Source organism: Nansenia antarctica (genome assembly GCF_963989245.1).
Source record: "Nansenia antarctica genome assembly, chromosome: 20".
NCBI lineage: Eukaryota > Metazoa > Chordata > Actinopteri > Argentiniformes > Microstomatidae > Nansenia > Nansenia antarctica.
The window spans coordinates 14661440-14685501 of NC_137693.1; the positions used below are offsets into that span (position 1 = coordinate 14661440).

At 43.6% G+C, this 24062-nt stretch overlaps 3 protein-coding genes across 4 annotated transcripts in view; 1 reads left to right on the forward strand and 2 right to left on the reverse strand.

The window, feature by feature from the left end:
* The window catches only part of cltca (clathrin, heavy chain a (Hc)), a 52286-nt gene extending 44927 nt beyond the window's left edge, over positions 1 to 7359 (reverse strand). For both annotated transcript variants that reach the window (XM_080549828.1, XM_080549829.1), the window contains exon 1: positions 7146 to 7359. In XM_080549828.1, coding sequence (XP_080405954.1) covers positions 7146 to 7187 — 42 coding nt within the window. In that variant the 5' untranslated portion in view covers positions 7188 to 7359. The remainder of the gene's footprint in view (positions 1 to 7145) is intronic.
* A 7535-nt stretch (positions 7360 to 14894) lies between these two features.
* Positions 14895 to 18079, forward strand: spata22 (spermatogenesis associated 22; the record flags this gene model as incomplete). The annotated part of the gene is made up of 7 exons (XM_080549443.1): positions 14895 to 14931; positions 15702 to 15818; positions 16139 to 16331; positions 16491 to 16833; positions 17038 to 17146; positions 17245 to 17342; positions 17888 to 18079. 7 exons carry the CDS (start codon positions 14895 to 14897, stop codon positions 18077 to 18079), a joined length of 1089 nt encoding a protein of 362 aa, XP_080405569.1.
* A 3117-nt stretch (positions 18080 to 21196) lies between these two features.
* The window catches only part of lhfpl7 (LHFPL tetraspan subfamily member 7), a gene marked incomplete at both ends in the record, with an annotated part of 144742 nt that continues 141876 nt past the window's right edge, over positions 21197 to 24062 (reverse strand). Inside the window, one exon of the mRNA XM_080549855.1 lies at positions 21197 to 21423. Coding sequence (XP_080405981.1) covers positions 21197 to 21423 — 227 coding nt within the window. The remainder of the gene's footprint in view (positions 21424 to 24062) is intronic.

The following is a 24062-nucleotide window of genomic DNA, read 5'->3' on the forward strand; positions in this document are numbered from 1 at the left end:
ACCATCATTACCTTTACAACCCGTTTCTCCCTGTCTCCCTGTGTCATTGTCACGAGGAAAAGAAAAAAAACTAACTAGATGTTACATGGCATTTACAGTAGAGCAAGTCCCACCTACTTCTGTTATATAACAGACAGGAAATCTGAGTGACCGAGGCGTGCACACGCTCACGCACGGCTCTATTGTCGCTAGGCCAGGAGCTGAGCAGCTCGCTGCTGCAGATGCACTGGAGAGGCTGTTATTAGAGGGCGTCCACTACAGCCTTCCAGGCAATGTAGTAACTCACTGTGGAGCGTGGCTAAACATCAGCACAGCATCCATACACCCCCTCTTCCCCCTCCAAGCAGAACTACACAGTGGCATTTACTCCAGCTGCTGTCCACTCTCACCAGGAATCAGTGGCCTTAAAGGGTTAGTTCGCCCAAAACATGAAATCTAATATTTGGTTCCTTACCCAATCCCATTTCCCTTTTTTACCCCAACCCCTCGTTTCAGAGTGCCACTCGCTTTTCGTCTCGTCCCTCGGAAGAGTCACAAGGGGTAGTGTTTGAAAATCTTCCCCTATGAAATGGGACGACCCTTCAAGACCCTGACACGTCATCAGTAGTGTCATAGAAAAGCATCGACGCTCGCGATTCGTTCACAACTTGAGTTTCACGCTATCAATCGATCAAACAAGTCATCAAATAATTATTTAAAAATGCTTAATTATCTGGCCAGTTCATGGCAGAATAGCAGTGCTCCGTACGCTACCAGCCTGTGCTCCTACCCTGCCAGTCTGCACTGATATAGGACAGTGCAACAACTTTGTGGCTGAACTTAAGTTAAATTTCAGGCATCATATGCCATCAAAGGGGGGAAATGCGACATGGAAATATGTCAAAATGTGGGATTGTCATGCACAAATCAGCTGTAATATGAAACATTAGATAGCTAACATTAGACACAGCTACTAGCTGCTAGACACGGGCATAATAGTGATTTTTTTCTTATGCTTGTTGTAAAGAAAATGTCTATAATACATTGAAATGACTAAGATAATACAATGTTTCTCTGGGTACTGTAACTAACAGCTGATTGTTCAAATGTTTTAACCGAAACCAAGTGCAAGTCAATGGACCCCCAAATTGGCATGTTTGAAATCAAGTAAATGACTCTTCAGAGAATCTGAGATGATTTGTGCTTTACATTTCCAACATCAACTTACGGCCCATTGACTTGCATACTGTATATGAGGGCTGAATGTGAGCATCCAAGTCAACATGCAACTGCAGCTATCTATCAAAGAGTAGGTGACTACTTAACCCCATATCAGGAACAGACCACATTTGTACTCTCTCTCATAACCCAACGTAGGCCCTCTGCTGATTGAACCCGCTTGCTTTTCCTTTGAGGGAACACGGACTCTTGGTCAGCACAAAACAGCCCTCTCTGCGTCCTGCACAGGCAGAGTTCAAGGAAGGGCAGGGAAGGATGTTACAATGTGCTGAGGCCCGCAGGGCTCCGCTACGGCCTCTCCACAACAGGAAGCCGGGACCCATTGTCTCACGGGCTGAAACAACAGGCTGGCGCTGTGTCCACGGCGACCATGTGACTGCGGGTGACATGTGACCAGCCAAGGGTTGAGGAAGAGGGATGCCCAGATGGGTATTATGGGAAGGGGAAGAGGAGGAATGCACACGTCGGTGGTGTCCGTCCAGCTCAGTTCTGCTGAGGGTTGGTTTCTGTGCCGTGGCTTTTCCTTTTAGACGCATGCTTTATTGTACGTTTGAGTGGTGCAGAGGAATGTCAAGTGTTCAGCAAATCCACATCCTCACAAGCAAGTCACGGGATATCAGCAGGTTTCCAGGTGAGGGTTCAAAGTTCAGAACGCAATCCTTTTAAGGTGACATTTAAAGCTGCACGTTGCAATAAAAGTCTCTCCAAGTTTTTTTTTAACACCTTTAACAGGTTAATTTGCTGGGTAAAATTGCCATTCTTCAATTACAATGCCAATTGCAAGTGTTATTGCTGTGCTAAAGACTTGCAGTAGCCAGTTGAGCACAGCCATGTAAACCTTCGGTAGGAGTTATAACTGAAGTGACCTTGAAGAGGGTTATCTAAACTGGTTACACTGTTTAACACTAGAACAGCCATGAGCCATGGGAGTAAAGAAAAATGTTATATCTTTGCACTCGATCAAATTTCAGGACCCTCCTTACTTGACTTTTCCTAGATATGTGCGTTCTACCACCCAGTATCCTTACATTTTCATAAATCACCTCAGGATAAGCTAGTATAAAGCTATTTTGTAGGCTCTTTTAGTAAGTAAAAAAGGCATGGCTGTTCTAGTGTTAAGCAGCATACAGTCATGTGTGGTGACATTTTTAAGTTGTGTTCTACAAAATGCAGGCAGGCCCGCTAATGTCATAGACGTGCTAGGCCTGCTTCATGTGGGCTAAAGAATACAGCTACAATAGATTAACAAACAGATGGTTGACACAGCTGCTCCCAAGAGACTTGTTCTTCTAGTCATACGAACATAATGGTTCTGATAATTACAGCCAGCTATCCCTAAAGCTATGCTCCAATCTATTTACAACTTGTAGTCGTTTTGCACTTTGATTTGATAAAAAGCTACTGGCGGTAGGTGGCTGTGCTTATCTCGCCCCATTAGAGCTTTAGATGCAGGATTTGGTCAGCTTGTGTTGGCCATTGAAGCCCACTCATTCCATAAAGATATGTTAAATACACACTAATCCATTTAGTTTTTTTTTTTTGATACGTTATCTCACTTTTGAGCCACATTTTATTGCAAGAAGTTCCAATCTAAAATCGATGTTTTGGTTTCTCTTTGATAGCTTTGTGTTCCCAAGGGAGCCCAATGGACCGATTAGTGTCAACAGCACAGAACATTTCATTTGGAAACTTAAACAGACACATTTGACATTACCATTGTAGTATTTCAGAGTTGAGTTTGAGTGTTCTTTTTAAAGAATATTGATTCCAACAGAAATTTAGATCTAAACATGCCATAAAATAATGTAAAAACTGTCTTAGGTGGTGAACTACTTTGAATAATATGCTATATGTTGTAAAGTGGATTATCCCTTTAATAACAAGAGTCATCTAGGCCCATCTCTCTTGATGGTGTGGGCAGGAACATCAAATCCAAATCCCCTCTCACAACATACACTTGGAACAACATACACTTGGAACAATATACACGTGGCATGTACGGAACCTGGACTCGTCACACCCTACTTGGTTACAAAATACTATTTGCAAGGGAGGTCTTTGTCAACACAGGGCAGGCACAATGTCGTCACTGACTGAATAGAATGCAACACCCATTATATTCAACACACAAGGTCCCACTCCCAGGAGTGTGTATGTGTGTGTGTGTGTGTGTGTGTGTGTGTGTGTGTGTGTGTGTGTGTGTGTGTGTGTGTGTGTGTGTGTGTGTGTGTGTGTGTGATAGAGTGACAGTGAGTGAGTGAGAGATAATAAGGCCTAAACAAGCTCTGCCCTTGTACGTCAAACTCTGCCCTTGTACCTCCGAGTCACAAAGTCAAGTTCTATAGCAGGGCCTAGTAAACACACAGCTGTATAAATGGATGATATATAAAAATGCCAGCTATGCAAGTAGCCCAGGCAGAGAGAGGGCACTGAGGGAGAGCAGTAAAAAGGCTTTTATGTAGACGCCTAGTGGGAGGAAAACTGCAGACATCCAACATGGGGGCCGGTGGGGGGGGGGGGGGGGGTGGTGGTGGCCTGCTATCTGGGTTCAATCGGGGTGAAATCATGTGTACCAAAGCAGACTGCGCTGGCTGAACAAACAGACCTATATCTGAACCATATGCGGCAGTCATGGACATGAGGGTTTGTGGATCTCTGTGCCGTACAGTGTGAGTGGGAAATCATCCTCCACCTGCCTACTGGAGCACAGTGACGTTAGCGCAGCAGAGACGGGAGGCTGACGTTAGGAGTGACTCACTCCGTCATGTGACCCATCGCACCAATCAGCGAGGTGAAGTTTGCTGCTGTTTCCTGGGATCTACTGTGAAGTCTTATACTGCTATGTACAACTGACAGCAGCAAGATTTATGAAGAAACTTAAGAGGGGATGTGGATATTAAGCTGACAGGCTGATAGATGTATGATGTGTATTGCATAGAGCAGGTCCCTGGCTTGTACATGTGTGATCTACACTGTGGAGGGAACCCTTGCCCTTTGATATACGAGCATAGCCCACCTTGAGCTCCATTTGAAGGGCAATGTGTGGGCAATATTCTGCATGATCTGCTCCTGTCATACCGTCAAACATGAATGAAATAGGATAGGAGGATTGTGCATTAGTGATAGTAGCTGCACTCCCCAGGGCATTTATGACCTTGACATATATACCAATAACACTGAAATCAGAGTAGAATTCAGTTACAACCTCCCCACTTCATACCCCAGTGAACTTGTGTACCACTGCTACAGCTGGTGTAGTCCACAGAAGAACAAAATGTGAAGAAGAATTTCCAATGCCTCAGTTTCATCCTCAATAAGAATAGCCTCCTCTCGCTCATTGGTAATTTCAGTAAAGATCTATAATTCAGAGGTCTGCTAGGCCCCGTCTCTCACTAGAGATGCGTGAGAAAACTGTTGGCACTGGTGCTGAAACGCCTCCCTGCAGATAAAAATGACAGTGCCACCTCAATAGCAATGCACAGAATAGCCAGTACAATATCTACCACTTCCACTGTCCTCAGTCTCTGAACTCCCCCTCCTGCAATTAGGGACCTGCTAGGGGCATCAAATACTCTCTTAGTTCACAAACTGTGCATTAGGCCTATAATTCCACCCACAAAAGCTCTTTACATAGACATGTCAAACTTCAAACTTGAATTAAAATAAAAACATTTAGATGAACTTGATGGGCTGATCAAATGAAGCTGTTCCAGCAGCACAGGTAGTAAGAACACAGAGTGTTGTGGGTTCAGCAGCAGTAAAAGCTGAGTTGGTGTTGTGAATAGGACACTGCAGAGCTCGTTTGTGTTAACGTCACCGTCCCCATCTGCTCTGCTCTACTCTGCACAACACACACACACACACACACACACACACACACACACACACACACACACACACACTCTTTAGTGCTTCATCTCTTCACCTCTCCAATGTGATTAATAAGAATAATCTATCCCATCACAGAAGAGAAATAACAATTTCACTCAGATCTGACAGATCAGATGACAATACAACATCCACAAGAAAAGAGAGAAGAAACTAGAGTTAAATGATAGCATCAAGTAGTAACATCATAAATGCAAAACAACTTTAAAGTAGCCTCCCTTGTCTATAGTATCAGGCCTGGTTAGTCTGACTAATCCACCCTGGCTCCTAATGAACACGCTTTGTGTGTAAACCCTGCTATTTATTTAGCATATGTTTTTAGGGCATTTCTGCTTTATTGGGATAGAGACAATAGAGATTAAAAGGAAAGATGGGAGAGAGAGAGAGAGGAGGGATGACATTGAGGATATGTTGACGACTGGAATCGAACCAGGGACGCTGCAATGACATGACTGACGCCTTAGTATTCTACGCCACCAAGCGCCCCCCCCCCCCCCCCCATAAACTCTGCTATTTAAACAACAAGTGCACCATTATGCTTGGAAATAAACAAACAAACAAACCATGTTCAACAAACAAATGATTTTCTTACAGCCAAGATGTAGGCAGATCACATGTCTCATTCCGAGGTTGCACAAAAAACACCAAAGACACTATGATTTATTCATTAGCTTGAAGAGATCTAGCAAGCCAGCAGTCTTGACATAATCCACACACTTGGAGGAGCATAAATGTTTTTCCACTTCCTCCACCTGACCTACTGTGAGTCCCTTGGAGTCACCATGCAAGGTGTGGTCATTGATTCAAAATGACACTCCCATTCAGGTAGAGCAGAGGAAGAGGGTTTCTAATTGGTTTCATTCCATCTTAGTGGCTCTTTCAGGGCTCATTGGAGACAACCCGAATAGTCCATGTTATGACATGAACAGCGGAATAGTTATCATAATAACTACATCAAAAATAATAATTCAACCACCAGCTGGACAATATAAGGCATTCAGGTCACGTCATCTTAAAAGCAGCAACATCTGTCTCCATACAGCCAATTGCACCTGCTGATAACATGTCCTCCTGCTCAAGTGTCAACTAAGTCCCACTAGGAAGTCGTGACACAGAGAGTCAAAGTCAGCCCATTTAACCAATAAGCATGGATGAAAGCTAGTGTAAATGCTTGTCAGCAATTTCCGTCCGAAAGACAAACGCGGGCTATTCTGGAATAACACCATTTAGAAACACATAATGGTACCTGATGACTGGGTGTCAGGCTGAGGTGTTACAGTATCTACCTGGTAACCTTTCCAGCCACAACCGAGGGGGCTGGCTCTAAGCTTCCCATTCAGACCTACTGAGGCGATATGAGACAGAGAACAGGTTTACATGGAGGATTGGCCAGCTGGAAGGATCTGATCTCAGTTCATAGTACTATGTATGTATGTATGTAGCCAGGCAGGCTAGCCAGGGCAGGTGTGTGTGACCAGGTCAGTTGATAGCTTAGCTCGTCCAGCCCGGAGGTGTGTAACACCAGGCAGAACTAGGCAACAACAACACACATATAGAAAAGCTAAACCACCCAACACCAACCTGACACGGTGGTCGTATACTAGTTATGGTTTGAGGCTAAATTGTCATTCAGATATTTCCTTAGCAGGCTAGCTAACTAGCTACTCGGGAGAAATAGCTAACTCTAAACGCTTGGTATGGAAACGGCTGGTCACATATTTATATTAGCTGTCTTAAAATAACATGATATCAGTGAGATCTCGTCGTTCATCCCACCCCCAGGGTGATGGGTGACCCCCTGGCTAGATAGAGAGAACAGCTAAGCTAACGTCACCTAGCCGAGATGTGTCATGACGCTAAGCTAACGAGCTAGCCTTCTGTTTGAGAGGTCCATTTCATTCAGAGATCAGTCGTGTTGCTTTCTTTCTCACCGGTTATAATTCATTCATTCAAGTCCCAATAAACAATAAATAAATACACATTTATCGTACAAAAACGGTTAATTCACACCCATACGTGACTATTGATGTGCTATGTACCTGCAGGTGCTCCTGGAAGCGGATAGGCAGGATCTGAGCCATGGCGGTTCCTCCTGGTCTCCTCACACTAACACACTAACACAGGCTTCTCTCTCAGACCCGGACAGCCAGGGAACGGCCTGCTTAAAGGTCCAAACGGATAGACTTGAATGGAAATCTTGTATTGAATGTTGCTTGATGGTGATTTTAATTCTTCCTTTCGCTGTTGACTGTCGCGCTGCTTCCCCTGGTGATAAACGGTTAGCCCTGCACGGAACTGCCCAGGACCTGCTAATGGCGGAGGAGGCTCTGCTCAGGAGAGGAGCGGTCCGGAAATGGCTGTGTGAGTGCGGCTGTGTTCGAAATGGCATACTAGCATACTACTCATACTAGATATGACGTAGATTTTGAGTATGCAGTGCGTTCACACTGTAGAGTATGTGACATTTGAGTATGCAAGAAATGTATACTAGATTTTCGGTCGGCTGGTATTGGCATACTTATTATGAATTTAGTAAGCAGTATGCAGTATATACTCATTGAGTATGCTAGTATGCAGTATGCTAGTATGCAGTATGCTAGTATGCCATTTCGAACACAGCCTGCGTTTCAGTGCGGCGGACGAATACACATATTCATGATTTCGAAAAGTGTCCTTTTTTGAGTGTTATTTAAATTGTACGTGGGACACATGTAACTAGAAACGTTGAATGTATATTCAAACTAGGGAGAAATGTCGCAGCGTAAAGGGATAATGAATGCCATGTGGGAGATACTACGGTGCATTGGTACTATTTCTTTGCGATTCGCCCTCTGATTTTTGCCACATCATTCGCCCTCGTGAATGAACGTCAGTTCCTCCTCGCTGCTCTGGTTCCGCACCGGTGACAGCCAGGGGTGTAGGGTAGGGTGACAGCCAGGGGGGTAGGCCATATGCACCGGTGACAGCCAGGGGTGTAGGGTAGGGTGACAGCCATGGGTGTAGGGTAGGGTGACAGCCAGGGGTGTAGGGTAGGGTGACAGCCAGGGGGGTAGGCCATATGCACCGGTGACAGCCAGGGGTGTAGGCGATATGCACCGGTGACAGCCAGGGGTGTAGGCGATATGCACCGGTGACAGCCAGGGGTGTAGGCCATATGCACCGGTGACAGCCAGGGGTGTAGGGTAGGGTGGCAGCCAGGGGTGTAGGGTAGGGTGACAGCCAGGGGTGTAGGGTAGGGTGACAGCCAGGGGTGTAGGGTAGGGTGACAGCCAGGGGTGTAGGGTAGGGTGACAGCCAGGGGTGTAGGCGAGATGCTTTTACAATGGGAAGCTGCTTCTTGAATTTGCCTCCTTGAATGCTGCACCTATTTATCTGGTCGATGTCATGTTCGTTTTAGATATCTTTAAACTATTCTATTTAGGAAGGCTTGAAACAAACATGCTTGAATATTCATCTTTAGTCGGAGCCTAGCCTTTTTAGAATGGGAAAAAACTGTTGACATAAAGTGTGTGCGTGTGTGTGTGTGTGTGTGTGTGTGTGTGTGTGTGTGTGTGTGTGTGTGTGTGTGTGTGTGTGTGTGTGTGTGCGCGTGTGTGTGTGTGTGTGTGCGTGTGTGTGTGTGTGTGTGTGTGCGTGTGCGTCGGCTGGTGGGTGGTTGGGTGTGTATTTCAATCAAAGACTGCTTCCTAATTCATAAACACTGCCCCCTCATATGCTCTCAATCAATTTAATTAACTGTGTACAATTCCTCAGAGCTCTTATTATCTGTAGTAATAATCAGGGTATTGTGCATACAGCTTTATCTGACAGCTTTATCTGACTTGACAAATCACGCCATTTGCTTATTTTCCCACCGACCACAGTGTTTTTTAAATTCTTTTTTTTACCATCTTTACTGAAGTCTGCTGCACTTTTAAGATTTTCTCCTACCAATCAATTTGTAAAAAGCCTACTGTCAACAGTGGGAGACAAACTTTCAAATGATCATTTCCTCTTTTACATGGCCAAAATCTGCTCATTGGCTGGGTGTAACATCATTGCACAATCTAAGAATGAGTTGGGAAAGCTTCCTCCTGAACGTGAACTTGATCTTTTAGCAGTGGTGCAATTTCATCAAGAAGAGGCAGCAGCTGAGCCAGCACTTCTCCAATGATTGTAGGGAACGAGGCAGGCAGAGTTAACCCATCAGTCTGCAGTAGAAACCCACAGGCCAGATGATGTCACACCAAGGAGGTGTCAGGCATAACCAGTACTGTACACATTATTTATTTTTGAGTATGTAAACATTTGTTTTGATTAAGTGATCACCATGGTTGTTGGTTCCTATCCAAGATAGTATAAAAAGGCAATGTTGTGTGGATTCTCCAGTATTACAGCATAAACCTTGAAGTAACTGCCTAACCCCATCTACTTCCTCACGCCACTGTCAATATTATTGTATTGGTTTTCATTGGTGGTTGCTGTCTTCCCCGTTTTCATTTCCTTCCTTTTGTGATTGTGTGTTGTTGTTGTGGGGTTGAGTGGATGGGTGGGTGGAGGGGTTAGGTGGATGGGTGGGTGGCGAAAAGAAAATGTGAAAAATGGTGACCTGTAAACCTGGCGGTATGTCTATTAGTTGTTTGTGCTTTTCACCTGTCCAGTTAACTGCAGATGTGTCTAGCAAGGAGTTATTGTTGTCTGTCACCTGATTGGACTGTAAAGAGAATGAGAGGTGTGTCTGAGTCTGTTCCAAGCCTGACGTCTGATCTCTGCAAAGTGTCTGGAGAATCACTGACTGACGCAGAATCAGAAACAGAATCAGAATCAGAATCAGAATCAGAATCAGAATCAGAATCAGAAGACTTTATTGCCATGACATGTAAACATGTTAGGAATTTGGTTTGGTGCAGTGGAGCGCAGTTTACAACAGGACAGGTGCAAGACAGGACAAGACAGTGCAAACCAACATCATAGTGCAAAAAGTAATAAATAAATATAAATATAAGCAGTGCATAAGTGCCAAAAGATAACGTGTTCAGGTCAAGACAGTCCATAGCTCTCTTAGTGGGGGTGGAGGGAGGGCAGATAGATGGGGATCAGGTCAGGGGAGGGGGGGGTGCAGACCCTCAGCCATGTCATGAAACAAGCCTTGTGAATTAACAAGCCCCTCCCAGTAACAGTTATTGCAAATCCGGGAAATTATAACAATGTTTTTCTCCATGAAGGACTGAAGTCTTAATACACTCACCATTGTATAATCCAGTGTCTGTACAGTCAAAGTCTTTCTCTCCCTCCAGTTATAGTTTTCATATAAGGGGAGTGGCTTCAACTCTTTATGAATAAACAATATGACTCTCTCTGTGTTGTGATACAGTGCATACCTAAGCACTCCCCTTGGCTCAATAAACCTTATTACACATTACATTACATTACAGAGACAATAAGGTCAAACTGTGGAAATAAAAGATACCGAGTGATCCAATGTGCATGCTCTTTGAATTGGAGTGGACATTAGTACAGCATGTAATCATCTCATGTATATTCACTTTATATCCATTTATTTATACTCACTGTAATACTCTTGTACTGTACCCTGCGCTACATTATCATGTATTTTGCATCATGCCACTATTGGCATCTGGTTAGCTGTCAAGCTACATTTCGTTGTCTCAGTACTTGCACTCTGTGAACTGACAATAAAGTTGAATATAATCTAATCTAATAAAACACTGGAGACTTATAGTGAACCTTATGTCCTGTACAAATGATATGGGAGAAAATAAAATATGTAAAGCACAAAGTGTGAAAGCGTCTGGCAAATGGGGCGGCTGTGGCTCAGGAGGTAGAGCCAGCATCTAATCGGCAAGCAAGCTCGGCAGTTCGGCGGTTTGATTCCCGGCTGGTCACATGTTGAGGTGTCCTTGGGCAAGACACTGATTATGACACTGATGCTTACACACAAAGCAACACCCTTTTAGAGTACTACCAGTGATGAGTCATTGATTTTATACCCAAGGAGTGAAAATTGATCAGTTCTCTGAGAGACCAATTATTGCTGTGAGTGGTGGGAAAGAGGTGCAGTGTAATCGGGCTCCCTGACAAGACTATTCAAATCGCCGTTGCCATGGATGCAGCGACCCTGGAAACACGAGACAGTCACTCACAGAGAGGCCATGTGTGTCATAAAAGGGTGGCCTTCGGACTCTCTCTGGGTATGACACAGTCGCACCGAGTCTGTTATTACCCTAAGGCTCAAAGCTAATGAATAGGAGCACTGGTAGCTCAGCCCTGACCCTTGTCATTTCCTATATCTAACAACTCCATGTACATGACCGTGCCTCCTCTTCCATTTGCAGACCACAGAGTCAACTTCATCACTATGAATAAAGTGAGGAGCCACCACTTTCATTACGGCCATGTTGCGAAAGTGTGTGTGAAAACATGAATAAGTTAATTAGAAAAAACAAAAGAAAAACAGATTTGTCTGTACTACACAGGGATTTGTAGCCATTAGCAGTTTGTTTGGCAAGGCTCTAGCAGCAGATGTGAGCTCAGTGTCCTCCTGTGGCTAGATTAACAAGCTAACAGATTCCTCCAGTGATAGAGGATGAAGTGAACTGACGCTAGGATCCGGTCTGGGAGGCCAGGCTCGCCCAATGAGAAGTCCCGCATAGAGGCTCTATTGCTCATTGCACACACACACACACACACACACACACACACACACACACACACACACTCACACATACACACATGCACGCACACGCACACACACACACACACATACACACACACACACACACACACACAGACTCAGACACAGACACAGACACACACACACACACACACACACAGACTCAGACACACACACACACACACACACACACACACACACACACAGACTCAGACACAGACACAGACACACACACACACACACACACACACACACAGACTCAGACACAGACACAGACACACACACACACACACACACACACACACACACACACACACACACACACACACACACTAGTCTGTTCTGTTCTGTTCTCTCTCTCTCTCTCTTTCTCTCTCTCTCTCTCTCTCTCTCTCTCTCTCTCTCTCTCTCTCTCTCTCTCTCTCTCTCTCTCTCTCTCTCTCAGGCAATTAATTCAGTGTGAATAAATCATGTGCACTAGTGACCTGTACTGGCATTTTGCCTGTTCAAACACTAAACCCCTGGTATGGTATAAATAAATAACTTCCTTCTAATATGATAATAGCATAGCTTGTGAGATAATAGTAATCTCCAACTATCTTATCTGGGCTCAGGTTCTTCAAGTTCCTCCCTTGATCACCTGACCGTGACCATGAGAGACTGACAGTGTCACTTCTGTGATGTGCTCAACTATATGCAGGACTATAGTTTTGAAGCTATCATGAACAGAGTATTATATTTAATTCAAATGTTGATTGTACTTTATTGAATAAAATATATTGTTGTGATCCAGAAACCTTGCACTGTGCACCTCAGAAAGAAAACGGAATGAAATATATTGAATACAGTGATCCCTCCAAAACAAAAGAAACACTTGTTTGGTAAAGCACTCGTTCCTTTTGGCTGATTATCAACCGCCACATTTTGTAAGCACTGGCAGCCAAGTAATTGTGATTGGAGACAGGTCAAACATAATCTGTTCTGAATGACATAGGCTTACATTGCACAACAAATTAAACATGTCTAATCTACTTTGACACAGTCTCTCTCTTTTGCTTATGATTCCCTGGACAGTCTGGAAGGATTGATGGCAGCTGCTGGACTGAAAAAAATCAGGTGTAGTGCTGAGGCACAAATATGTACATTTCAAGCCTGCAAACTGCGACACTTTAAATAAATGTGCAATAACACTATGTGCAATATGACAACCCTAGTCGTCTATCTGTACAGTATAGTATAGTGGATAGTGTACATAGCATTTATTTATGTAAACCAGCTCCTTCCCTTCTTGTGTTTAAAAAATAAAAAATAAAAAATCTTTCCTAACACCAGGGGAGCCACCCCTCCTAAATTTCGTTGTTTGGTACCTGTACTGTAGCAATGACAATAAAGACCATTCATTCATTCATTCATATGCAAAAGAATGCACCCTTTGGTCAGGAGCTGAGGGAAAGTTACTAATTTACTGAGAGGACATGTTAACGTAGATGCGCTGATGGATAGATTTCACTCACTTAGACAAATGTATTTGTTATAAGTTGCTTTGGATAAAGGCGTCTGCTAAATGTAAAAAATGTAAATGCTTTGCGCCTTCCGAATAAAAAAACATGCAACACAATTGCTGAGACATTATTGAGTGACATAGGCTATTCATAGGTCAACCGGATTCTTTTGACTGAGGACTGTACCAATTTAGCCAACATCTTTAATGCCATGTGCTAGGCAGGCTCAGACTGAAGTGAAATCTAAACCTAGCTCTAATCCTAATCCTCATTTTAGTCATAATCCTAACCCAAGCCCCTAACCTCGGTAATGGGAGAAGCTTGGTGGGTATGCTAAATGGGATGCGTGGGAGGCCTGACTCTTGCTTCACGCCGTTGAAAGGTAAAACTGTTAGGGAAGGGTTACATTTAGGGTTAGGTAACTGTTATTATAGCTAAGGTTATGGTTAGGATAAGGTTAAGGGTATGGGTAAGGAGTTATGGGTTTTCCCAGGGATCCCACTATCCCACGGATATAACTTTAAAGTGATATATTCTATGTAGACTAACGACATAGACAATGATGGAGTGTAGCCTTAGCCTACAGTTGACGCTGGTTTTCTCTGTGTACCACATGTACAAAAGAAGAGATTTGGTGAGGCTGCATTCTCATTTTATGCACCCAGATTGTGGAATGCACTGGCAGTTTACATTAGGGATGCAACCTCAGCACATATGTTCAAGTCAAGGCTAAAAACCCTTCTTTTTAATATTGCCTTTAAATGACTAAATAATTATTGTTATTTATTTATATCCTTCATCCTGGGATGCACCACTTGGGATTTTGTGGGGTGGGGGGTGTGGGGGGGTGGGGGTGGGGGTGTGGAGGGTTGGGACATGTTCGTGTTTTGTGAAAAAACAAACCGAAACTGAAAAGTAATTGTTTTTATTTATTTATCTGTAACATCTCAAAAAAAAAAAAAAAAAAAAAAAAGACTAAATAATTAAATGATGATTATATAATGATTGGAGCACTTTGAGCTGCAACGTTTGCAGGAAAAGCGCTATACAAATAAAACGTTATTGTTATTATTATTATTATTATGATTATTATTATTATTATTATGATTATGATTATGATTATGATTATGATCATGCTTATTATTATTAGATTGTATGTCGCCTAACGATGACGGTGGAGTGTAGCCTACAGTGACGCGCATTGAGAGAGAACGCGCGGGAGTATTTGGCGCGTGGAGATCACCAGAGTTTCTCATTCCACGTTTTGATGCAGTCAGGCTAGCTGTCTACTTTAAACAACGACAGGTAAACCGAAAACCAATAATGTCATTCAATTATGTTCAATTATGTTAATCATTTCAACAATCTTCGTTTGTGGACGTGGCTGTGGTTATTTACTAAAGCAGCAATTAGTTCATTGCCAGCTGGACATTGTTAGCTGATGATAGTTAGTTGTCGAGGGTGTGGGCTAGCTAGCTAGCTTCTGTAGCCTTTGTAGACAAAGTTAAGTTATACATGTTTGTATGGATGTTTTCTATTTTCAAGGCTTCATATGCTACATATTACTGTACGTGTCATCATATTCTCAGATTGAGTAAAGACATTGAAATAAGATGAGGAGATATGAACAACAGACTCGACCAACAGCAGGTATGTCATAATGTGATACTGATGATAGGTGCATGATAGGTTGGTTGAAATAAAACATGTCAGACAAAATAAACACATGAATAAACTCATTTGGTGTAAGCCTAGCCTACTGCCTACAGCTAGTGCTTGGCTCTAAATACCCCTAAGACACTGTTGGAGGGATATGACATACGCAGCCTGTCCTGTGTGTTGGAGGGATATGACACATGCAGCCTCACCCTAACCCTAACCCTAACCCTGTCCTGTGTGTCCCAGGCTGCCTAACCCTAACCCTAACCCTAACCCTGTCCTGTGTGTCCCAGGCTGCCTAACCCTAACCCTAACCCTGTCCTGTGTGTCCCAGGCTGCCTAACCCTAACCCTAACCCTGTCCTGTGTGTCCCAGGCTGCCTAACCCTAACCCTAACCCTAACCCTGTCCTGTGTGTCCCCAGGCTGCCTAACCCTAACCCTAACCCTGTCCTGTGTGTCCCAGGCTGCCTAACCCTAACCCTAACCCTAACCCTGTCCTGTGTCCCCAGGCTGCCTAACCCTAACCCTAACCCTGTCCTGTGTCCCCAGGCTGCCTAACCCTAACCCTGTCCTGTGTCCCCAGGCTGCCTAACCCTAACCCTAACCTAACCCTGTCCTGTGTGTCCCCAGGCTGCCTAACCCTAACCCTAACCCTAACCCTGTCCTGTGTGTCCCCAGGCTGCCTAACCCTAACCTAACCCTGTCCTGTGTGTCCCCAGGCTGCCTAACCCTAACCCTAACCCTGTCCTGTGTGTTCCAGGCTGCCTCTCTGTGCCCCTGTTCAACCAGAAGAAGAGGAGCAGGCTACCCCTGACATCTAACCCCTCAGAGAGTGACTTCTACTCCAGCAACGAAAACATGTCATTCAACACACCAGGTAACATTCCTCATTTGACTCAGGCTAATCATATGAATTATCTTCTATAATGCATAAACTGGTCTTTGTCATTTATGTCTGAATTGTTTACTTTCATAGACATTGACTTATTTCAGTCACTAGATGGCGCCACATACTATGAAACAAAAAGGGTATCATGGCACTAGATTAGATTAAACGTTATTGTCATTGCAGAGTACAAGTACCAGACAACGAAATGCACTTTAGCATCTAACCAGAAGTGCAAATAGTTATATGAAGAAAAATGCTTCGAACACATTGGTGCTTCAAAACCTAAACATAATTCTACCTTTGCTCAGGAAACTCTGGATGTTACCCAAACCAAACACCAAGCTGTCCTGCACCTGCACTTCAGAACACCAGTCAATGGAACAGACCAGTCAACCCACACTCACAGCAGCAGCCTCAGTATGTCAACAGTAGACCTGCACCCGGACCTGTGGGACGAGGCTACACACCCATGCCACATCCATACAAACCTGGAAACACTGGGTATAGTAAACGACAGACTGCTCCTTTATTATCCGTATTTTTTCTCAAGTGTATTATCTCTCAAGTGAAAAACGTGATACATCCTACAATGTTTTAAAGGATTCATGTTTCTATGAGTGGTGATCATTTTAGTGTTGTCTGGTTGACACATGTTTCCAGTTCACAGATAGGACAGCAGCAAGCAAAAAGGCCAGACTCTAGAACCACCACAAACTTCAGACAGAACAACTACCCTACCCCTAGCAGCGGTGGGAACACACAGAGCAAACCTGTACCCCCAAGTGGCTACTCTGAAACGGGTCAGCAGTCGTCTTATCGACAGGCCAACCCTCCAGAGCCTCTGCATTCCCTGCAGTCTAGACCACCTCCACCGAGCAGACCTGTTCCAGAACCTCAACAACAAAACACCTCATGGAAATTTAAACCAACCCCTAAAACAGGGACACAGAAACAGATTACAGACACTTATCACACCCAAACCACCACTACCTCTCAGGCTCAGGTAAAAAGAAAAAAAGAGTAATCTGCTCATCTGGAAATCATACCGTTATGTAGAAAGACCAAGAAATCAGTAGATCACTGTCAACAAAGTCATGATTAAATTGTTTGTGTATTTAACGCAAATAGAGAAGCTTAAAAATGAGACAAAAAGTATTTATGCACTTTTGTTTTCTGTGGTGAGAACAAGACACCGTCTCCGTTTCAGGTCAAACCAGTGATTGAAAGCTCCTTAAGGATCTTGACTGCTGTTATTGATGGCATGAAACACTGGAGCCAGTTTAAAGACAAAGCCCCTTACCTATTCGAGGTTTTTGGTGAGTTGATTTAAGTGTACCATAACATTGAGTATGTATCTTTACCTTTTGGTAATGTACTAATGACAGACCATATTCATATTCTATTCTTCCCACAGCTACCCTCGACTCTGCAGTCACAGTTGGATCTCACGGAGCTAAGAACTTCCTCATGAGAGATGGGAAAGTGGTTGTGCAATGTGTCTTCTTCGAAAATGTGAGTAACAACAACTTTCTCTTAAATATTAAACATACTGTAGATGTAGCAGGGCTGTTTATAGTTAATCAAAAGAGAACATGACATCACTTGCTTCATGTTCAATCAAAACACTTAGGCCTACTGAGTATCCACCTACTAAATTCTAGTCTTGTTCCCAGACACTTCCACCCAAATGCACGAAAGGTCAGGAGGACCAACACATCAATACTTTTCTCAATAAACTCACTAAGGCCAAGTGTCCTTGTTATTCTAGGCTTATATGCACTGTGTCCTAGTTATTCTAGGCTTATATGCACTGTGCGCATATGTAGCCTGGGGACAAGGTTAACAAAATCCTAAGACACTTAAAAGTGCTGTTGTCACTATCAACAAGACTTGTGTTGACGTTTCTTTGAATACAGTAGACATCTCCTCATGAGAAAGTACGGTAACTACCTATTCTATTTCCATTAGCTGATCATGATTGATTTAGTGTGTTGATTATAGAATATATTGATTATTCTCAGACACTGTTACTCTTTGTCCTGCTTCGTCCCCAACAGGAGGTGCATCTCCCCAGGCTGATCCGGGGTCAGGTCCACCGCTGTGTGGGGAACTACGACCGCGCCCGAGACGTCCTCACCTGTGTGTCTGTCAGGGCTGCCCTGCCCTCAGAGCAGAGGAACGCCCAGGAGTCTGTCAAGGTGTCTGATGCAGAGATGAGGGCCCTGGTGAAGTCTCTTACTGAAGTCTGACCCTCACCAGGATAAACACGTTAGGGATTTGTCCTCATTGGTGCAAAAGCTATGTGGCTGTTTGTACGATACTGTGGACCAAGAGTTCTTCTCTTCATTGGCATTTGTCTAATGTGATTTGTCCAATGATGAGAACATTTATTTGTTGTTCTTTTTAAGACACTGTGAACTGTGTGATTCAAGTGTCACATCTCTACTGTTGTAAGTTGCATGAATTTGTGAAATTAGGTTCGTGCAGTTATGAATTTGATCAGAGCTGTATTACAGCATAACATTATTAAGTATTCACATGTTTTTTTATGTTTCATTGGGACAAAAAAATAAAACCTCCTCCTCCTCATTTATGAAACATTTTATTACAAAGAAAATTCACAGAACAGCAAACATTGTTAAGAGGCTAGTTTCAGGAAAAACAAACACATTGATGAGGTAATATCTCAAAATATATCTTTCAAAAAGGGGGCAGTTTAGAATGAAAAGTGAACTCACATACAGTTATTTGTTTATTTACAACCAACATCTCACAATGGAAAACCTAATACTTCTACTCTACAAAAACAGAGTTTGACCAGTGCTTAGACTTTACACAGAATGGCACAACATATTGGCACAGTAAGCCCAGTCATTGTGACTATCAAGCACAGTATGAGGTCCAATACAAATACCAACCATTTCTTTCCTTATCTTGTTTTTAAAAACATGGCAACATAACCACAATCATTTTCAATATCAGGCCCTTTTCCTCCTAGTCGGCTATTTTGGCAATAATCAATGAAGTTCAATCCATCATCAAGGAGGATTACACTCACCGACTGGAATACAGTGGGTAAAAGTGCTCAGATTTGTTCTACTACGGTCGCTGGATAGCTGAAAATTATACCATTTGCACCTGGAACACGGCAGGAATAAAACAATTCTGTTAGGAGGAATGGGAAAGCAAAACAATGAGCCATTAGCTTATCTCAGGAGCTAATTATTTTTTAGCCATGCTTCACACATTTTCTGGATAATGTGTGAACTCAACACTGATAACTGCGAGCTAAGTTAAATGTGTATCGCTCAGCTCTGCCACTCAGATACTGAATCACATAGTATGGGCTTGCCAGGAATTAATGCATTAGCCGCATGTCGCAACCGTTTAATTCAGCGATTAAAGTGATTTACCTCTTATGAATAATTGGCAAATTCATCAGGCGTAATTCAACACAAGTACAGCTCTAAGTCATTACTTTCAACCATTAGGAGGCATCAGCTTTTTTTTCTTCAAGAAAATGTCTTCCAAGTTCAACAAGATCATACCACCATGTACAGAAGATCATACCACCATGTACAGAAGATCATACCACCATGTACAGATCATACCACCATGTACAGAAGATCATACCACCATGTACAGATCATACCACCATGTACAGATCATACCACCATGTACAGAAGATCATACCACCATGTACAGATCATACCACCATGTACAGATCCTACCACCATGTACAGATCATACCACCATGTACAGATCATACCACCATGTACAGATCATACCACCATGTACAGATCATACCACCATGTACAGGTATCACCACCATGTACAGAAGCACAACTTGAAACATAGCTACAGAAAAGTACAACACACAGAGAGAAAAGAACCCAATAAGAACACTTTATACAAGGATATCCACAGGTTTTCGAAAGAAGGTAATAAGGTAGGGTAACCTGATAAATAGTATTTTAGTTACTTGTCTTAGTTATGTTAAAAGGCACAAGTTGGTATGGTCAGAGCAGATTCACTAATCTAGATCAACTGTTTTTCTATTAACTAACCCCAACTTAATCTGCATCCTTTACAATGCTGTCTTATCTCCTGGCCTTTGTAGTCCTGATGTCGTCCTGAATCATAGTGTATAGTATTTTGAGTAAAATTCAAAAAGAAAAAGAAATACTTGGGTAAACAAGACAATCATATTAACACTAGGACTTCTGGAAAAGGTTGACACAAGGATGCTATATCACCCCAAAGATAACATGTAAAACAATTGCTTCCACATTGCTTTGAAACTTTACTTTCAGACAATTATTATTTTGTGATGATGCAGTCACTTGTTGAGAAAAGACAAGAGATGAATTTGTCTTGAAGGCAGGTCAGATGCTATATATACAGTATGATACACCTCCTTGACGTGTCTTCAACTTAAATGTTGGGATTGCTCCTGTCCGATGGTTCACTGCTTTACAAGACGTGCTGAAATGGAAAACATCTTTGTCCCCTCCACCTGTCCTGAAGGTGAAACCCTCCAGCGGTGGATGCTGAACCAGAACTGCATCTGGACCCAGACTCTTATATGTACAATCCAAACTCCAACGCCCCGTGGAGTCCATGGATCCATGGGAACCCACTGTCGAGACCTGTTGGGTCTCTGTCCATCTTGTCAATTCTGATCCTCATCTTGTTTTATTCAACTTGTTGTTTTTTAATGTTCAACAAAAACACCTTGATCCATTGAAGCACATTTACAGAAATGTGTGGATGTCCTTTGCTGCCATTGTAGAAATCTATCATGTCAGTTAATCACATGCCTGCCTTCCTGGATCTTTTGGAAGATGTCATTATTTCCACTTTTTTCATGCAAACAACTCCCTGACTACTTTGGAATGTTAGACTTAATTCCCCATGTTCACAACACGTTTACGTTGGTCGCCACGGAGCCACATCATTTAGTATAATCTTGACCCTCTGTTGTTAATGTTTTACACATGATAGCAGTGTTTCTGTCCTGCATCCCATCTGAACAGGGGTTATTAGTCCTTGTCTCTTTATTTCCTTCAGAAAAGATACTAAATATCAAAGAAGTCTGATCAGTAAAAAGTTCACAAATTGACAAGAACGGTGACTTATTAGTGACATGATATAATATAATGAATTAAATGTTAATGTTGTCGGGTTAAAAACAAAACAAAAACAAGTTCCGTTCAATTGGATGAACCAAATCAAAGAAATGTATTTTTTTCAGTATAAGTGGGGCTTTCAAATGGCATCCTGTTGAAACGGAGATGCGGGGGGGTTCCTCCATGACAAACAAGGAAATAGGGAGTTGGGAGAGAGACTGGGGATTAGTTGCTGCACTATAAGAGAGTGGGTAGAGGGGTAGGGGACAGCTGCTCCTTTGGCGCGTATTTAGCAAAGAAGGGCAGGAAGAGAGTGAGCATCACACCGACGATGGCCAGCATGTAGCCCCAGCCGATCTGGCACTCCCCGGCGTAGTACACGTCTGAGTCTCCGCAGAAGGAGCGCACCAGGGAGGAATTCAGGCCTAAGGGGTACACCAGCAGCCCAGAGCCCATGATGAACACTGCAGGGGAGACAGAGACAGGAGACGCAGGTTAATACAAGTGCACGAGGCTGTCTGTCATACTTTGTAAGCCGTTAAAATGTCAAGAATACTGTAGGGTGTTGTTTAGGTTAGGTGTTTTTAATTGTAGACAAAGCATGGTCTGAGACATTCACCCTTCTTTCATCTTTACACAACGATGCATCATTCCACAGACTGGCTTCACTCTCATATGGTCATTTTTTCCAGTACTCAAGTTGTAAAAGAAAATCAGGGGGGATGGTGGATTTTGTCATATGGGGAAAATGTTTGCATCCCCACAGCGTCAGTGACTTCAGTGTCAGTGACTTGGTGGTAAAAAATGTCATTGCATGTGTGCGTGCCCCCTCCCTCGCCCACAGTATTTTACTCAATATGCGCAAAACTAAATGTTGAAATAGCAGTAATACCACGTTCATTGATAAAATGACATAAGGGATGGAAAGGGGGGTTGGCAGTTTTAGAAGGGGGATGATTTTGACCGTTGTTATTTCAGGGGGGGATGCCATCCCCCCTCATCCCCCCTCAACTCGAGTGCTGGTCATCATACCTTCCACAGAGCTAAATCTAGCTGCTGGCGCCACTGGTGTTCTTGTTAACTCATGACCACTTGGTGGCAGTAGAGGTCCTGCATTATGAGCAAACACCTCAATGACACGTTTCAAGAGAGTCATTTAGGAGCCACTGGCACTATCTATCTCTAGACGCACCATGAATGGAACAAATAAAAACGTTAAATGATGATTGAGGCAGGATGTGATGGGCGGAGAGAAGCTTCTATATTAAAAAGGAGCACTGATGGCTGTTGATTGGCAGGCCCTGCTAATGCAAAGTGAACCCTGTCTACAAAAGCCATTAGCACTTCTCATCCCAAAACAACCCCAAGAAAAGAGGCTGCTGATGTCAGTGCTCAGCTTTCCCAGACAGTATCACATCCTCTGTGCCCATGCAGCCAAGTGAGTGGCTCAGTTTTTTACAAATTGAGTCAAGTCTGCCAGTGCTGGCAAGCAGCTATCGACTGCAGAGTATCATTACTGGTCTTACTCGTTTTGAAGAAAAGACAGCAAAGCTTAGATTTCAGTTGGAATGTCGTTGTCTCTTTTGTAAGAGAACTGAATCGTAGGGTACTGGGTGGGGTACTGAAGGCTATGAATTTCAATAGTGAACCTGAGTCATCCACAGTTGTCTACGAAACACGGTATATCATATTTCCCCCCCTATTCTACAGTAAACGTACTAATTTCAAGGACAGTGTTTTAAAAAAAAAAAAAGTTTGGATAGTCATTGGTGAGCTATTATATTTTGAAACGCAATATTCAAGACATTTCAAACTTCCTGGTTGGGGGTTTGAGCCCTCTGAGGGAGCTCGCTGAGTCACAGTGCAGAGGAGAGAGAAACTGAATGATAAGAAGAGAAGAGAAAAACAGAACAAGTCCAGGAAGGAATCAGAGCAAATGGAACAGGAAAAGAGAGACAGAAAAAGAAGGAAGAGAAACAGATAGAAGGGGCGGAGGAGTGTGTGTGTGTGTGTGTGTATGTGTGCGTAGTCCAGGCCAGTGTGTCCTAGCATCACGTCATTCCTAGGGCTTTTTGAGGCTGTATCCCCAGACCTGCTCTCAGATCTGCTGTACCCCGCAGACCTGCTCTCAGACCTGCTGTACCCCCAGCGCAGCCCTCAGACCTGCTGTACCCCCAGCCCAGTCCTCAGACCTGCTGTACCCCCAGCCCAGCCCTCAGACCTGCTGTACCCCCAGCCCAGCTCTCAGCCCTGCTGTACCCCCAGCCCTGCTCTCAGACCTGCTGTACCCCCAGCCCAGCTCTCAGCCCTGCTGTACCCCCAGCCCTGCTCTCAGACCTGCTGTACCCCCAGCCCAGCCCTCAGACCTGCTCTCAGCCCTGCTCTCAGACCTGCTGTACCCCCAGCCCAGCCCTCAGACCTGCTGTACCCCCAGCCCAGCACTCAGACCTGTTCTCAGACCTGCTCTCAGCCTGGCCTTGTGTCTATCTGCAGGGCCCCGGCTCCACAAAGCCCTGCTCCCTAATGACACTTTAATGCCCTTCTCTATCAAACTATCATTGGCTTTGTGGAAGGTGCTCCCAGACACAGGCACGGCTCTCTTTCAAGGCCCTTTCTTCCTACACAGGGGGGAGACGGCATTCACAGCCTGCCTCCGTCCGCTGAAACCCAAATGGATAAATAATGAACAACGCTCCCGAAATCTCCAATAATCGATGCAGAAATTAAATCAGCCACTACGGCGGCCTTGGACGAGTGGCAGGAGATCCTTGGGCGGTAGGGTTTCATCGACAGAGGCAGGAGAGGGGATACAGTGCAATTGTTGTCTGCATCAGATAAGCGCTGTGCCTCAGGTCGATATGATCTCTGCAGACTGCATAGTTCTGTTAATGGGAACAGACTTATCAAGAGCGTCTACAGAAGTCGTATCAGCAGCCGAACACTGGACCGTTGGATTCGGTCTAAACTACGGTATGAAGTCAATTCTGTAGGGGGTTCTGGAGAGATTCAGTCATATCATTTTAATTTAATTTAATTTAATTTAATTTAATTTAATTTATTAATTTAATTTAATTTAATTTAATTTAATTTAATTTAATTTTTT